General features: G+C 41.2%; 2 protein-coding genes across 4 annotated transcripts in view; one reads left to right on the forward strand and one right to left on the reverse strand.

Moving 5' to 3' along the window:
• PPAT (phosphoribosyl pyrophosphate amidotransferase) overlaps nucleotides 1-13,786 on the reverse strand; it is a 58,028-nt gene that overhangs the window by 38,890 nt on the left and 5,352 nt on the right. The gene's annotated exons all lie outside the window — the stretch shown is intronic.
• Nucleotides 1-13,786, forward strand: part of PAICS (phosphoribosylaminoimidazole carboxylase and phosphoribosylaminoimidazolesuccinocarboxamide synthase) — a 56,583-nt gene that overhangs the window by 21,825 nt on the left and 20,972 nt on the right. For all 3 annotated transcript variants that reach the window (XM_048508880.1, XM_048508882.1, XM_048508881.1), the window contains 3 exons: nucleotides 2,258-2,617; nucleotides 4,548-4,613; nucleotides 6,160-6,347. In XM_048508880.1, coding sequence (XP_048364837.1) covers nucleotides 2,258-2,617; nucleotides 4,548-4,613; nucleotides 6,160-6,347 — 614 coding nt within the window. The remainder of the gene's footprint in view (nucleotides 1-2,257; nucleotides 2,618-4,547; nucleotides 4,614-6,159; nucleotides 6,348-13,786) is intronic.

Raw genomic sequence — 13,786 nt, forward strand, 5'->3', positions numbered from 1 at the left:
TCTGGCTTGATGCTGGATTTTGGAACAGAGATTGCTTTGGTCACCTAGGTTGATGATCTTTATCAATAATTATACAGGAGGAATGTGACCCTGCTAATTCTGCTAGACCTCTCAGTGGTCTGCAATACTGTTGACCATAGTCCCTGCTGAGCTGCTTCTTTATGCTGTGATCAAGGGGCATCATGTTATGATGTTTTGAATCCTATTTGGAGGGTTAGCCTCAGAAGGTAGTGTTGAGGGATGCTTGCTATGCCTCTTGGCTGCTGGCCTGTGAGGTTTTACAGGATTCCATCTTATCTTCCATGCTATTTCTATATGAAGCCATTGGGAAAAGTAATCAGGAGATATGAAGTGGCACCAATATGTGGATGTTACCCAACTCAACCTTTTCCACCTAATTCTATAGATGTTATTGATGTTCTGAATTGGTGGCTGGAGTCAATAATGGGCTGGATGAGGGTGAACAAAATGAATCTGAATCCCGACTAGACAGAGGTTATCTTGGTTAGTAGAAATACAGACGAAGGATTTGAGATATCTCCTGACCTGGGTGGGGTTATACTCCTCTTGCAAAGTCGGTTTGTATCTTGGAACTACTGATTGATACAGCACTCACCCCAGAAAACCAGGTGGGTGAAATTGCTCAAGGGGCTTTCACCTTGCTTTGGCTGGTACATCAGCTGTGTCTGTTCTTGGTTCAGTCAGATCTGCATCTGTTTAACACAACTCTGTTCAACCAGCAGAGATGAACATGAGAATTCAGTTATGGAAACAGGCTTCTTGTTTGGTGGTCAATCCATGAAGTTTTTAGAAGCACCAGAATTTTGCTAAAAACAAGAGGGCTGGTAGCCTCATTCATCTGACAGGAATTCAGGTGCCGTTCAGTAAATGTTTGAACTGTTGCACAGTCGTTGAGTGTTCTCTTGTTTCTGGCTTAGTGTACGCTCTTCTGCAAAAAGATGCTCCTTGGGGAAATCTTTTCCTAGTCCCAATACTTAAACTCTTGAATGGCAGAGGTCATGGCCTTTCTGTGAAGGCTTCTGGACAATATGAATGGTGCCCCCATGCTTTCTTTCCTTGTGTCTGTTACCGCAGCAAGGGGATTCAAACCCTATCTTCAGAGCTTCAAAGACAGTAATAGTGATAGAGTTCCTATGAAGGCAAACTAGAGTTCTCTCTACAACAGAGGGCAGTGTTTTCCCAGTCCTTTCCTAGCTGGGTGGGGATAGGTGGCATCAAAAAATTGTGCTACGACTGGTACACATTTACTGCTTCTAAACATGGCAGGTATGAAGGCAGGTTTATGATTGGTGACTGTAGGCACTATTGATACTAACCCCAGAGAAGTTGCAGAGATCCCAAGTTGTCTTTGCATTTCTATTCTCTACAAAAAGAGCATACTGACTCACTGTGCCAGCCACAATGATGCATCAGCCACCTTTTTGAATGAGACATCCATCCATACAACATTAGCACGGGCACTTACGGCAATAACTGCATATTCTCTATGCCACTGTTCTTCTCAGCTTCTCTTATAGAAAGTGGTCATAGAAACCATATCGAGATGCTCTGTATTCTCCTCAGACTCTGGAGCTCCAGGTTTTACCACAGGCACCGTTCTTCTCAGCTTCTCCTACAGCAAGTGGTCATAGAAACCATATCGAGATGCTCTATATTCTCCTCAGACTCTGGAGCTCCAGGTTTTACCACAGGCACCGTTCTTCTCAGCTTCTCCTACAGGAAATGGTCATAGAAACCATATCGAGATGCTCTATATTCTCCTCAGACTCTGGAGCTCCAGGTTTTACCACAGGCACTGTTCTTCTCAGCTTCTCCTACAGGAAGTGGTCATAGAAACCATATCGAGATGCTCTATATTCTCCTCAGACTCTAGAGCTCCAGGTTTTACCACAGGCACCGTTCTTCTCAGCTTCTCCTAAAGGAAGTGGTCATAGAAACTATATCGAAATGCTCTGCATTCTCCTCAGACTCTGGAGCTCCAGGTTTTACCACAGGATGGACCACTGGTTTATTATTTTACGGTCTCTCTATCTACTCCCATGTGTGTATCATCATTATTAGAAAATAGCCCAGCCCTTTGAAGGGCAGCATGTTAGAAGGATATGTATTATACAGTGCTGAGAAAATGTCAGAAATGTATTCAGTTCCTGCCAATTGTACAGCAAAAGAGTCTAAGTATTTACTTTAAATATTGACTATTCATCTGTTTTTCAATTATTGTATGTTGTATTTGCAGAAAATCAAATATCCTTGGACGAAGCACAGAACCACTTTAGGGTTATCACAGTTAATGATGCAGGAGTAGGAAAACACTGGTGTGATAATGAAGTCAGAGCTTTGATAAATATATGGTCAGATGAAGAAATCCAGAAAACTCTTGAAGGAGCAACAAGAAATAAGGATATATTTGAGGAGATTGCCAGAAGGTTAATGAAAGTTGGAATAGACAGAGACTGGAAGCAGTGTCGGACAAAGTACAAGAACTTAAAATATGAATACCGGGCACTGCAAAAGGAAAACCATCAGCTTGGCAATGCCAGAAGGAAGATGAGATTTTATGATGAAATTGACTGCATTTTGAGAAGCCAGCCCTTAGGTAAGCATCTGTGCACAGGATGGAAAACTGCTATCACATTTGTCTCCAAGAACGTTTTGAACAATAATTCAAAATATCAGGTGCTTTACAGAATCTTTTGGGAGAAAAAAACCCAGAGATGTTTCTAAACCTTTTGATACAGTACTAGCAGGTAACATTTCAACAGATCAAAACATGAGTAACTACAACTGGTGCACATCTCTTGTGCTGGTTAACATTCCTCAGGAACATGCATTGGGACTCTTGGGACTCTTTAGTTTGGAGAGGAGAGGGCTGAGGGGGGTTATGATTGAAGTCTATAAAATTATGCATGGGGTAGAAAATGTTGACAGAGAGAAATTTTTCTTTCTCACAATACTAGAACCAGGGGGCATTCATTGAAAATGCTGGGGAGAAGAATTAGGACTAATAAAAGGAAACACTTCTTCACACGACGTGTGATTGGTTTTTGGAATATGCTGCCACAGGAGGTGGTGATGGCCACTAACCTGGATAGCTTTAAAAGGGGCTTGGACAGATTTATGGAGGGGAAGTCGATCTACGGCTACCAATCTTGATCCTCCTTGATCTCAGATTGCAAATGCCTTAGCAGACCAGGTGCTCGGGAGCAGCAGCAGCAGAAAGCCATTGCTTTCACATCCTACACGTGAGCTCCCAAAGGCACCTGGTGGGCCACTGCAAGTAGCAGAGAGCTGGACTAGATGGACTCTGGTCTGATCCAGCTGGCTTGTTCTTATGTTCTTATGCATTCTCCTTTTTCCCTGAGAAGCATGAATTCCCCCTACCAGTTATATTTAGTAGGTCTACAGGGGCACTGCATGGCCCAGGCTAGCCCAATCTTGTCAGATCTCAGAAACGAAGCACGGTTGGCCTCCAGTTAGTATTCCGATGGAGACCAGGGTCATTTTGTAGAGGCAAGCAATAACAAATCGCCTCTGAATGCCTCTTGCCTTGAAAACTCTATGGGATCACCATAAGTTGGTGGTGGCTTGACCACACTTTCCACCACTACAGTGGCCCTAATAACTGCAGATAAGTTTCACTGCAGTCTCCTTGCATCTTGGATAAAGTAGGACCCCTTGTAGCTAACTGCAGAACCAGAATGACCAACATGATTAAGGAGCACTGTGTGTGTAGCAGCCCTGAATAAATTAAAATATATTTTAAAATATCAAAATAAAACTGGCTTCAAGGCAATCAGATGACATATGTGGCAAAATGTTACCGGATAGTCCTGAGAGCAGGGCAAGTGCAGGGTTCTACAGGTACCCAGTAGCATCCATTAATGTTTTTGGTAACCACCTGCTCCAGTCTTGCTTTTTTCTTGACAAATTCTCTTAAATATACATTATAGGAAATCTGGGGTCTCTCGCCCGATATCAGAAGGGACTGACAAAAACTACTCTCTCCTTTTCTGGTGTATGTAATATCTCCATGGGGGGGGGGGTTGTTCTCACAGCTTTCAGCCTGACATCAAGTAAAATAAAAATTCAGACCCCTAAATCCTGTGCATGTTTCAAGACTTGGGAGGCAGGTGGCATTGGTGACGGTCAGAATTTGCTTACTAAAACCAACCAAAAGTTGTGAATCACTGACTAATAATAGAATGTATAGTATCCAAGGGAAATATAAAAAGCCAAGAATGGGAAGGTATCGCATGTTATTAATGGTCTCTTATTAACATGGGCTCCCCTTGGAAGTAATATGAACATAGTATTTGGGCCAATAATTATATAAGGAGCAGTGGTATTATTTTCCTTTATCAATAAAACATAAGCTTTATCAATAAAACATAAAAGATAAGTATGGGTTCCAGAATTTTTTAGCTTATGATTTGGTTGTTGTGGTGGGACAAACTATTTGTGTATCTGATTCTGGAATGGCTCTTAACCACACAGTTGTCACAGTGTTTATCATTGTCTTTTAAAAGATACAGTTGCAAAAGCTATCACAAATGCAGGTTCACTGAATGTCAAGAGAAAAGCATCCGAAGACGGTAAGCACTTCTTGCTGTTATTCCACTGTGCAGATTAGCTGTTTGACAGGAACAGTTTATAAAAGGTGAAATCAGTGATCTGTCCCCTTTTTAAGAGTGTGGTACTCACAAGACCACTCAATAAATGGCATTCAGGGATAGACTCATATACCTGCCTTTGGTGCATGTAAGTTACAGGGAATGTCACAGCATGTGGTGTGACACCCAATGCATATTCATGGGACTGAACTGTGTGCTTCATCCTATGACACACTGTTGATACCTCCTTGTCATCTGTACACAATGCAAATAAAGGTGGATCATATGTCCATTACAATGCAAATGCTTTTCTTCATAGGCTCTCCAGGACTGTTACTAGCTGCACACGATGGCATGGATCCAAACTTAGGTGACTCCTTTTAAAGGAAAACTCCAAAGTTTGCTCGGTGGAGGGGTAGGACAGTAGTAGGAGCCATATCATGTTGTTAACAATTATGTCTACATTGGGGCCCTCAGAACTGAACAAACAGCTTTTTCGCAGTCCGGGGGCCCTAATTACAAACAGGGGACTGACTTCGTAGGTCTGGCTGGTGGACCAGAGAAACATGCTTGGCTTTACATCAGAAAATGATGTAACATGATGGTTTCTGCACATAGTAGACAGACCAGGGAAAACAAGCAAGTCTAACCTCAGAACCAAGAAGACACTCTATCTTGTGCATGAGGGATAATTTGATCAGAGGGCAGTAATGTCAGCGGAAAATATACCTCCCTAAGTAAAAAAGTATTTTTTTTAATTAAGAAAAGCATAAGAGTTTTCATTTTTTCCAGTACTGAGAATTCTAATATTAAGAGTTCTGCATTGCAATTCTCCCAGCCCCAGCACAGCATTCCACATGGAAGCACTTGTTGTGGCTTATGAAGAACATCCCAGGACATATTCTATGAGTATTAAATGAATGAAAGTCCTACTGACATAGGAGTGATTACATGCTTAACTTGGGCTGGATCATGTTTGCAGTGCTTACCTATTTCAGGAAAATGCCTTTCCTCATGTCGGTTGAATTATGTTCACCTTTTTAGTATTCAGTATACTAGCCTTGAACAAGTTGCTGCGTCTCAAACCTGCCAATATCACAAGGTTGTTCGAACGATTAAGTAGAACAGGGGTAGGGAACCTGCGGCTCTCCAGATGTTCAGGAACTACAATTCCCATCAGCCTCTGTCAGCATGGCCAATTGGCCATGCTGGTAGGGGCTGATGGGAATTGTAGTTCCTGAACATCTGGAGAGCTGCAGGTTCCCTACCCCTGAAGTAGAAGAATCCTGAGTTCTCTTGAGGCTACGATCCCAAAAAGACTTGCCCAACTGAATAAGACTTACTTCTGAGTAGACCTGCTTAAGACTGTTGCAGGTTGTGCCAGATTTTTATAAATAAGCAAATCGCCTCACAAGTCCTCGTTTCCCTTAGCTGTTGAGCATATTCTAAAGTAGCAAATGTTTCCTGTTTCAACATAGACTCAACACATTCATGTTTTCTCCGCAGTAATAAGCATTTTTCCTTACAGAGCCTTCACCTGTTCTGTTTAAGAAGAATGCTTCAGATACTGTACCCACCCAAACAGAAAATATATCTGAGAGCATGCATTCTGTCATCCACAGCCAAAGGACACTGTTAGAGAGATTTTACAGTCAGGAAGGAATACAGGATATCAGTGAAACACAGCTGGATACTGTCCTCCCCGGAGTACAACAGGTTAGTTCCTTTTTTAAACATTTCTGATATGGTTGTTACAGTACGTACCAGCAACAATGACAATGGAATACACTGTCAAGACCTGGATGAAATAGATGGTATGAAGTATCATCCATCCAAAATCGGTTCCACGGTAAAACCACATTTTCGTAGACTGACTTCATCAGTGGCTCACATTACCACAAACATTATTGCATGCTTGCCTCAAAATTATTTATTTATTTATTTATTTGATTTGGTAAACCACCCTACCTCCAAAGGGCTCAGGGTGGTGTACAAACATGACAACCAATACAATGTAATTAAAAAGACACAAATTGAATAATCCCAATTAAAACAATACAATACAATAAAAACAGTAGCAGTAATAACCCATCCATAATTAACTAAATAGATGATGTCTGGCATTATACCCCGGGAGGGGACCGGCTGATGTTCAAGTAAGCAGATGGTACATAAGGCAACAAAAAGGGGCGGATTCAGCAGCCAGCCTCCCCAAAAGCCCGGTGGAACAGCTCGGTTTTACAGGTCCTGTGGAACTCCCCTAGGTCCCACAGGGCCCGAACAGCAGGAGGAAGAGCGTTCCACCAGGCAGGGGCCAGAGCCGTAAAGGTCCTGGCCCGGGTAGAGGCCAGCTGCATCATAGAGGGACCACCAGTAAATTTGCCTCTGCTGAACGGAGGGGTCGACTTGGGACATATGGAGTAAGGCGGTTAAGATACTGTCCCTGAAAGAAGGCTAAGCAACACGCATTCATAGAATACAAAATGCTACTGTTTCTAGGATTAATTTGAGGCAAGGTTGCAGTCGTGATTGTTGTCATGTGATCCACTGATGAAGGTAGTCGACAAAAACATGGTTTTTACAACAGAACCCATTTTCATACCTAATACCATTGGCTTCATCCTGTCCAAGAGTCAATGGATTGCAAGCACAGGAACCCCTGCATCTTTGGGTCCTTTATGACATGGAGCAATCCTTGAACTTTGGATTTAGCTGGTTAATAACACTAGTCACGTTTGAGGCATTATTATGCAGATTCTTGGTTGTGATGTAGGCTTTCTGATGATATCTTAGCTTTATTCGCTCTATGAAGCATCAGGTACAGTCAGTTACACAGGACTTTCCTGAGGCCAGCCCTTGGAGATTCTTGATGTTAGTCTATTTGCTTGTGATGTGTGCAGACATTCTGTGTTATAATTGGTTTTGCACTTTCACACATATTCATTAAACTGCTCATTATAGTGCTAGCTTATTTGCCTGTTCAGCAGCTGGGGGTATGAAGATGTAGTGTTTGTTGTGCTAAGTAAACAACTCGCAGGTTGCAGCAGGGACTTCTCAATGGGAACGAGTAATCCAAACTAGCATAATATTATTTCCCTTACTGCTACTTTCTTGTTTGTATTATACAATGAAGTCAACTGTTAGCTGTTAACTCAGAAAACTGCTTCATTGTTTAACAAATATAATGACTACATAATGCATAAGGGCTGAAATGTTGTTAGATTACTTTCCAGGATTTAACCCTGTTCGTCCTGGCATTAACTTACTGAACAACAGCTCTAGTCCATATCATTTCAGAAGTAGGGTTTTTCTCTCTCATGTTCCACTGTTCTGTTGCTTCACCCTTAGTCAGACTTTCAAAACACAAACAAAAAACAACAAATGCTCTTTGCCTTTGGAAAACTGGAATCTAAAGGAGCCAATGCAAGATTCAGTACTGATTGCGAATTCAGTACTCGGAATTAAGTTCCATGGCCTTCTTAATCATGTTTTGCTTGAATTGGAATCATTTAATTATAATCAAACTAAAATCATAACTAACAGCTGGTGTTGTGTTTAGGAGGGGAAGACAATTCCCCATTCCTCCATATGACATCTCGTGACTGACCTCTTTCAGCCCACGTAGAGGAAGCCAATGGCAAACCACCTCCAAATATCCCTTATGCTGAAAACACTATGTGGATGCATGAAGTCAACTGGGACTTGAAGGCAAAATCATGCATGCAGACAAAATCACAATTGCTTGCTTACTTGTATCACATTTTTCCCCTGTGAGATCTCTGGACTGGCACATCCTTAAATTGGTTCCCTTGTCTCATTTTAAAGAGACTTTCTCAATATTTAACTAGAAACAAAAACTTTGGCCCGCAATCTTTGACTATTTATTTGTTGACCTTATCTTTAAGAAGGGCCTTATCTGTGATTTTGAGAAAAACTCCAACAAATAATTTCCATAGTTTAACTTTATCTATATTGCTGACAGCTAAGAGAATTTGTTCTTGCATTATATTGGCTTTTAGTAGTTGCAATTAGTATCTTTAGTCTAGAGGTGGCTACTACTACAGGTTCACCCATTTTTAGTTTGAGACTACAGTTGTACCGCTGATGTAGGTTTCCTACTCTGCACATCAGAGAACAGTGTAAAAGTATCATACCTGCCCTCATGTACAGCATCTCTATGTATACAACTTAAATACACGTCCCTGAAATAAATATAGTCATGAGGACCTATGCATTAATGCTACTAACCAGTCCCAAAGTGATTTAAAACTCCATAGGCCATTTCTTTGTGCCTGAGAAAACTGCTCATTTACTCAGAGAGGGCAAATGACAAGGCCCTCTCATGGCCTGTAGCTTTGGTTCTGCCTACTGCAGTGCCAGAAACATAATTCTGCTTGCAATCAGCAATGTACTAATTTACATTCTATTGAAGTTTATGGTGTCACACTCCAAAGATGCAACATTGCCATTTAAATCACAGATTTTCATATACTGTTCGACTCGCAGGGGAAGTGACCACCACCAAATGGCACACTGCATCTCTTTCTTATCCAGAAGAATGTTTTTTAGACTATTCATGCGAACTACTCACCAGCAACATCTTTAATCACACTAAATAAATACTCGGTTATTTCTTAAGCAGGTCTATTAACGAACCCTACTTAATGAGGCTTACTTTTCAGAAGTGTTCCTAGGACTGTTCAGCCAACCTCCAATCCAGAGAAAGTTAGCCATCCTTAATGCACAGAAATCAAATGGAAAAATGAAATTTAGGACCTTTAGTGCAACTAACCTCTTTCAGATCAGGGCTGCAGTTCCAATTTAACTCTTCAGATTAAAAATAAAGATTCAAGGTTCCTCAGGGTGGAGGACATGTTTAGGCCAATTTAATTTAGATCTGAATTTTAAAATATTAACTTTGAAAAAAAAATTTGTGGGAATGCCATAAAATAGAAGTTTATAAAATAAGCTATAAGTAACGGTTTTATGTAAGTGAAACATTCTTTTCTTCCCAAATAAACAGAAACAGTGTGAAAGCATGTGATCTTGCATTATGCTGCAGAACATATGGCATGAAGGAAGTAGCAGGGTCATGAAGGAGAACATAAAGAACCAATAAATATGTGTCGATATATATCATTCTCATCATGGCCAAATCAGTGGATACTTAAATTCTGAGACTGGAACCATGAATAGACAAGACAAAAACCTGGTAACAAACTGGAAAAAGTCCCAGACTTGCAGAAAATATGAAAAAAAAATGTCTTCTGCAGCAGCCACTGTAGGAGTGGCTAGATCATCACAACAGTATTGCCAGCCTTCAAACCTTGGTTTTCAAATGTAGAAGGCAGAGGGAGGGCTTGTCTTAGGGCTGTTTGGGCTTTGACAAAAGATTTATTAGGGCAAGGAGTAGCAGCATATTCTTGGTGACTTGATACTATTTTTGACTTATCCAGGACTGGCTACTTATTACTGTTTCAAAGCAACCCCCCCCCCCCCCCCCCAATCCAAGCCAGTGTGGTGCAATGGTTAGAGTTTCAAGGTAGGATCTGGAAGAATCACAAATCAGTTGCGCAAGCTCCTGGGGGACCTTGGACTGGTTACATATTTTCAGCCTAACCTACTTCACAGGGTTGCTAAGAAGATAAAATGGAAGTGAGGAGAATGATGAAAGTTGTTTTGGACTCCTCTCCCTCAGGCCCCTTCCGCACATGCAAAATAATGCGTTTTCAAACCACTTTCACAACTGTTTGCAAGTGGTTTTTGCCATTCTGCACAGCTTCAAAGAGCACTGAAAGCAGTTTGAAAGTGCATTATTCTGCATGTGCGGAATGAGCCTCAGTGTGGAGAAATGCAGAGTATAACATAAGTAAATAATAAACATAGCTAGAGATGGGAGGAAATATAAGGTAGGCTGGTTGATGAGTGGGAAAGAGAGAAGGAAACTGGAAAGGTTGCCAGGGAAACCAAAGAGGAAATAGTGTGGAAAGGGAAAGTGAGGCACTTCCTGGAAGTCCTTGTAGGTTCTGCGCATTGCAACTGGCCATAGTCTTCCCAGGTACTGGACAGGAGATAAAGGTAGGTTGGTGAATGGATAGAAAGGAGATAAGAAAGCAGGAAAAATGGATAGGCTTTCAGGGAAGGGAATGAGGAACTACTTCGGGAGTGTAACTTTGGATACTCCACCTTATCTATTTTGCAATATCTCTTTGAACAAAGTGTAAGAGAACAGTTTCCTCATCCTTTGCAAGAATCACTCCTGTCCCAGTGAAATTTCATCATACCAAATGGCTGTCCAAAGTTATTGATTGGGAGAAAACAGCTTGTTCAAAAACTTAACAGTTTTATCACATTGTTGCCAAAGAGGACTGCCTTTTGGGAAAAAATTAACAGGCACAGGGTTTGTTCCAAAATGAATTTTACATAACTGTTCAGGTCAAGGATCCACATGACGTTGTGTGTGGTGTTGTTGTTTTTTTGCTTGATGCACATCAAGTGCCTAGAGCAAGATGCCAGTATGTTTCTATGTTCTGTCTTCACTGGGCATCCTACAGTGTCATCCTAAGAACACTTTCCTATGAGTAAGTCCCATTGACTAGTTATGAATAGGATTTGACTTAAGCCTGCTTAGGATTGCTTTCCTAGTTTTGTAAGTTGTTTTGTAATTATCCAGCACACTCTTTCATAATCAGAGCAAAAAAAGTATCCTGCAATACAGCCTAAAATCCAGTCTTCTCGCTAACACCCAAAAAGAATATTTAAAGTGTAAAAAAACCAAAAGCTCAACTGACATATCACTCTAAATTTTATTTTCCAATTCAAGAATCTCCAGCTCAAGTAGTTCAAACACTTCTCTTTTTTTTAGCAAAATATATTTTGTACTGGGGCTACTGCAAGATCTAGATGAGCACAGTACTTAGAGCAAAATTCCATGATGGTTTTGCTCACTTTATAAAGAATGCACTTCCAACCTTTTAAATATATGGGCTTGTGTTCCTTTGGGCTACAAAGCATCCTGAAACATTCCAAAAGAAACCTTTGGTTTTGTGTCATAATATGTGAAGCTGACATCAGTGCCTTTTACATAAAACAGTGATGGCGAACCTTTTTGAGACCGAGTGCCCAAACTGCAACCCAAAACCCACTTAATTATCGCAAAGTGCCAACACGGCAATTTAACCTGAATACTGAGGTTTTTGTTTAGGAAAAAAGGTTAGCTCCGAGGCACGTGTTACTCGGGAGTAAGCTTGGTGGTAGTCGGTGGCTTTGCTTTGAAGCAACCGTGCAACGCTTCAAATGGGTGAATCATGACCCTAGGAGGGTTTACTCAGAAGCAAGCCTCCCCACACATGACAAACTCTGTGCATGCGTGCCCACAGAGAGGGCTCTGAGTGCCACCTCTGGCACCCGTGCCATAGGGTCACCATCACTGACATAGAAGAACTCCATACCATATAAAATCCAATACAATGTTAGTATAACAACCCATGTGCAGTACAGTCCTGGTGGGGAATTAGTTGTGCCACCTCTTAAGGATTTCACAGCGCCACATAGAGCAAGCCGAAAGCAACACTGCCCCTTATCCAATGCAGCTCAATGGACTGTGCCACTGGTTTTGGCAGCGCAAGTTTGTGCCAGCAAATGGGGGCATTCAGGCTGAAAGGGATTAAGAAGCCGACTAAAACCAGCCCCACCCCTGTTATCACGCCTATTGGACATCACATTGTTGCATGGCTCCCCAACTCCAGCATAATACCTATGTGCCAGTGCAAGTAACTTTTATGCTGGCATCTGGGTCGGGTCGCCTCCTTAATGGTGTCACTCCCTGCCCCTCCCAGACTGCATTGTAAATGGCACAGGGAATCTCTTCCCAAATATATTTGGTGCTTTTCATTATTCATTATATCCTCGGGGATGGGGCGGTATAAAAATCGAATAAAATAAATAAATAAATAAATAAATAAATAAACTTGGAGAAAACTCTCGTGAGTGAAAAATTCAACTGCTCTTTATCTGGGAAAGGACTCTGCCCAAACCATGTCATGTGTTGGGGCACCTGCCACACACAATGTTAACTTGGTCACAAATCTTATAAATTGTAAAGGGGGGGGGGCTGCTTTAAGATGACATTCACTAGTACACATGTTTTAGTGTAAAGCAATATTTGTGAATTATTTTCTACTTGTTTTAATGGTTTGCCTTGTGAGGTAAACAAGAAAAAGGCATCTGATGGAAGAAGCCACCCTATATCTATATATCCATCTAAATATGTATATACACACACAGGTGTACGCAGACATCTACATATTCTCATAATATTACAGACTCATAGATTATCAAGTTGTTCAAAGTGCGCAACAGCTAGTGTGTTCATGATTATACTATGTTTATTCAGTTTCCCAAGCACTGCAAGCAACACAGGGAACAGATTTCTGCAGCCGACCACATAGAAATTTGCAACACTCTTTACAATGGGGCATATTGGAGAAACAAAATCTTACTGCTTTCTTATAGAATACTAGCAAGTGGAACTTATTCCTAATTTCCCTGTTGTCCTAATACTTGTGTACCCAGTCCTAATTCTGACTAGTAAACATAGCAGCATCCTAACCAAAGGAGTGCAATTAAATACAATCTTAACTTATATAAACCACTACTTGCCAACTCTGATCAGATCAACACAACTACTATCCATCAACCGTTTGAAAGATAGTGTTAAACATTTTCCAAGCTGAGCAATTTCTACTAGTTAAAGATTGCCAACGGCTTACAGGCAGAAATCTCTGATAAAACAGCCAACTGGAAACGATAAGCTGCGGAATTTGGCTGAGCACCAGCAAAATCATCCATATTGGGAAGCTGGGAAGAGTATGATTATTCAGATCCTTCAGATCCTCTGAAGATGTCAGCCACAGATGCAGGCGAAATGTCATGAGAGAATGCTGCTAGAACATGGCCATACAGCCTGGAAATCACACAGCACCCCAGTATGATTATGATTCAAGTATCAGGACTATTGTTGTTCCAGATCTATCAGAATATTTCCAATATTTAATTAGAACTATAATCATGCCCTTCCCGACATGGAATTATAATGGAAAAAGGAGGGAAAGGAAGGGGCTTCGACTCACAGCTCATCAACAGGGCACATCCCC

Source organism: Sphaerodactylus townsendi, linkage group LG10 (assembly GCF_021028975.2).
Source record: "Sphaerodactylus townsendi isolate TG3544 linkage group LG10, MPM_Stown_v2.3, whole genome shotgun sequence".
NCBI classification, from domain to species: domain Eukaryota; kingdom Metazoa; phylum Chordata; class Lepidosauria; order Squamata; family Sphaerodactylidae; genus Sphaerodactylus; species Sphaerodactylus townsendi.